General features: G+C 41.2%; 1 protein-coding gene across 3 annotated transcripts in view; it reads left to right on the top strand.

Moving 5' to 3' along the window:
* Window positions 1-3,808, top strand: part of glrbb (glycine receptor, beta b) — a 49,325-nt gene that overhangs the window by 30,568 nt on the left and 14,949 nt on the right. For all 3 annotated transcript variants that reach the window (XM_019887469.1, XM_019887468.1, XM_019887470.1), the window contains 3 exons: window positions 1,480-1,706; window positions 2,311-2,393; window positions 2,476-2,616. In XM_019887469.1, the coding sequence (XP_019743028.1) occupies window positions 1,480-1,706; window positions 2,311-2,393; window positions 2,476-2,616 (451 nt within the window). The remainder of the gene's footprint in view (window positions 1-1,479; window positions 1,707-2,310; window positions 2,394-2,475; window positions 2,617-3,808) is intronic.

Genomic DNA, 3,808 nt, shown 5'->3' with positions numbered 1-3,808 from the left:
AACGATTGTTACCGTGAAATCCTCAGGCCTGCCATTTTTTTGTTGTTGTTGTTGTTTTGACTGAGAAATTTCCTTGCGTCCCAAAACGCACATTATTTGGAACTGTGCATCCCGCGGGAAAATTATGCGTCTAGGACGCTGGACGCAGAGGTAACGAGATGGCGTCGGTCTCCCTAAATGCTGATTTCAAACATGTCTTTTTATCGAGCATATTAGGGTTTTGAGAGCTTTTTTATTTTCAATTTGACCTATAAAAACATATCTGCAAGATGGATTTTACCATGCCTTGTTATTCATAACTATAACATTTCATTCAACAAAATTCCAGCTGTTGCTGGAACCAACCCTTAATTCATAAATACTACTAAATAAATACTAGATTATTATTATATTATATGATTGTTATTATTGTGATGATGATGATGAACCCCCCCCCCAAAAAAAATCTCTTATTTTAACAATCAATTAATCTGTGGATTATTTTGTCGGTGAATGGATTTACATTTCAAAACGTGAAATGTCCATCACTTTATTCAGAAACGGGACATTATTTCAAATTGGTCATACAGAAAATGCCCAATTTTACATTATTTTTGATTCACTTAAGGGTTTGTTCTGTAAGATCATAAAAATCTGCAAAAAATGTTGATTATTGTTTCCTTTGTCCAGAACCACTTCCAACGCAAGACGTATGTAGGAATAGTTCTTACGGTTGTAGTTATGTTAATGTTTTGTGTTCTGTTGTAGTAGTAGTAAAGCACTTTGTTACAGCCGCTGCTGTTGTGAAAGCGCCATATAAATAAAAATGTATTGTATTGTATTGCGTTGTTTTTCACAGTAAGAGCAGTTGTTTGCAAATGATTGCAAATATCTTATTTTGAAAACACCAAATCATCCGCTTTCATAGAGGACAACAGAAATCATAGAATATCTTCTGTTAGGTGGCTGAATTAGCGAGGATTTGGATAATTTTAAATTAAACAAAATCTTCAAATGATTAATCCTTCATCAAAAATAACGATTGATTAATCTGATAATCAAATTGCCGATGAATCGTGGCACTTCTACGAGAAATAAAATTGGTCCGCACTTGATTAACATCGACAAATTCATTGGTCTGTGTGTACAACCCTCATTGATGGGCTTGCACTCTTATTTAGCTTCACTCTCTGCTCACCAGGCATACCACCACTCGCAACCATTGTTTCAGCAGTTTTTTTCGAAGCTCATCCTGCCAAGTTTGCACTACTTTGGTCGATCGTCGTTTTAGTTTTTTGTCCCAAACAACTGGAACACCATGTCAAATAATGCGATGCCACCTTGCACGCGAGAAATAAGTGCGACGGATATACATAAACTGCAGTCAATCAAATCATCTGTAAATGTTGCATAATTATTGCAATCGCTCCTCATGCCAATTACTACAACTGTCATCTTGCACAGGAGAAATAACCAGAAGTGACTTGAAATAATCCGCAGGACTACCGAGTCAACATCTTCCTACGGCAGCGCTGGAACGACCCACGGCTCAAACTGCCACAGGACTTCAAGTCCGACTCGCTGACCGTGGACCCCAAGATGTTCAAATGCCTCTGGAAGCCCGACCTGTTCTTCGCCAACGAGAAGAGCGCCAACTTCCACGACGTCACGCAGGAGAACATCCTCCTCTTCATCTTCCGCAACGGTGACGTGCTCATCAGTATGAGGTATTGTTTCAGTTAAATAGTTGTAGGGTTGGAATGTCACATTTCGCTCGGTGTTTCGTTCATAACAGGACTCAACAATCCATGCCTGAAATTGGGCAGGAAATTAGCCTCTTTACCTTGAGGGAGCAAATATCGGTGAATTCCAGGGCGCGTACTTTGACGAACTAGGAAATTTGTCCAAATGAGTCCCAATTAGAAGCTGGTATCCTACTCAGATGGGGAAGGCTAAATTGTGAAGCTTTTTTGCCAATGCCCAAAAGTGAGTGGAACACAGCCTCAAACGATCATTTAGAGGATTCGCCATTGTACTGGGGGCCCATTTTTCACTGCTTGCAGATCATTTTTCCATTGGATCTGTTTGGCCAGTGAGTTGACTTTACTGTGTGGTAGTGCACAATTACCCTTGCAAAATCTAAAAAGCAAAGCAATAAGCTAGTTAGATAATTTCCCCGAGGCGTCAGTAGACAGGTTGTAATCATGTGCGGCTGTAATTTCATAGTTTGTTGATCTAGAATATGCTTGCTATTAATCTCTCACAAATGAGTCCCCTGCCTAGGCGTAAATGAGGCAGCATAAAAAAAAAATGTCTTCCTCCAACCCGCAGGTTGTCAGTCACGCTGTCTTGTCCGCTAGACCTGACGTTGTTCCCCATGGACACACAGAGGTGTAAAATGCAACTGGAAAGCTGTGAGTCTCAAAAAAAAAAAAAAAAAGTAACCTTTAAAGCCATACCAACTATATTAGACGTACGCTTTGTCTGTCAATCCAGTCGGCTACACCACGGACGACCTGCAGTTCATGTGGCAGACGGGGGACCCCGTGCAGATGGACGCTATTGCCTTACCCCAGTTTGACATCCGACAGGAAGACATCGACTATGGCAACTGCACTAAGTTCTACGCAGGGACAGGTACCGCTACCGAGTTGTCAGTGCAGTGGAAGCGGGTTACCACGGCAACAAGGCCAGACACAGAGATTGCCTGTGTGCTTGAGAGGCTCACTTGGAATTCACGCTCATGTATTCCATCAAACGGCCCTTTGGACTAACACTTCAGAGAACACGAAAGAGGCGAGACATGGAGACGACTTAGTATGGAGGTATTCATAATCCAAAGAATGGAGAGCATATGTCCTATGCAATGTGTGATTACGTGGTAGTATTCCACTAAAGGGGCTCTATGTTGCTCTAATTCCAGGGAAGAATAAGTCACAATATGCCAAAAATGTGTTTACCAGTATTTTGCACGAGTACTGTATTAGAATCTCGTCTTTTTCATCTTTTTTTCCAAGTATGTAATTAGCGGTGGGACTGATAGTTTAGTGTGATTAAATGCCTATTTTTTTCTTTAATGAAAAAATCATATGAACTTGTTTAGGTCCAGGCAGTAATTTCAAAGAAATCCGCAAGAGAGACCGCCAGGGATCAGTAGCGTTGGATATTAAAAAGTGATACATCACGTTGAATAGAAAAGTGCGATGATATGATTTTTTTTTTTTAATTTCTCTAATTGAGCAAAATGCAATAACATTAAAAAATGTTTAAGCCCTGGCTTCAGTAATTAGACTATCCATCCATTTTCCGATCCGCTTATCCTCACAAGGGTCGCGGGGGGTGCTGGAGCCTCTCCCAGCCGTCTTCAGGCAGTAGATGGGGGACACCCTGAACCAGTTGCCAGCCAATCGCAGGGCACACAGAGACCATCAGCCATCCGCGCTCACACTCACACCTCGGGACTCACACTCACACCTAGGGACAATTTAGAGCAGTGGTCCTCAACTAGAAATGCTGTAGGTCCACTTTTTTTTTTTAATAAGACCAAGGTTCGGTCCCATGCACGGCGGTCATGGGGAGCAGGGCTATATGCCCATTTAGTATGGTCAAGCCAAGCTTATACAAATCAACCCTCCTCACAACCAACCAATAATGGGGTGCATGAAAATAACAGTTATTCACTTAGCCAGTACAGTACACAGCAAATAATGAGAGGTATTGTGTTGAGGCACAGGAACTCTTTTATTTTGTTAAGTTGTGCCTGCTTAATAATAGAAATAGCCCTTTTAGGGAAATAAGACATTTTTACTTTAACTTTGTTAAACAGTAG

This window comes from Hippocampus comes, unplaced genomic scaffold (assembly GCF_001891065.2).
Source record: "Hippocampus comes isolate QL1 unplaced genomic scaffold, H_comes_QL1_v1.1 scaffold202, whole genome shotgun sequence".
NCBI lineage: Eukaryota > Metazoa > Chordata > Actinopteri > Syngnathiformes > Syngnathidae > Hippocampus > Hippocampus comes.
This window is presented reverse-complemented; position numbering and strand designations above follow the sequence as displayed.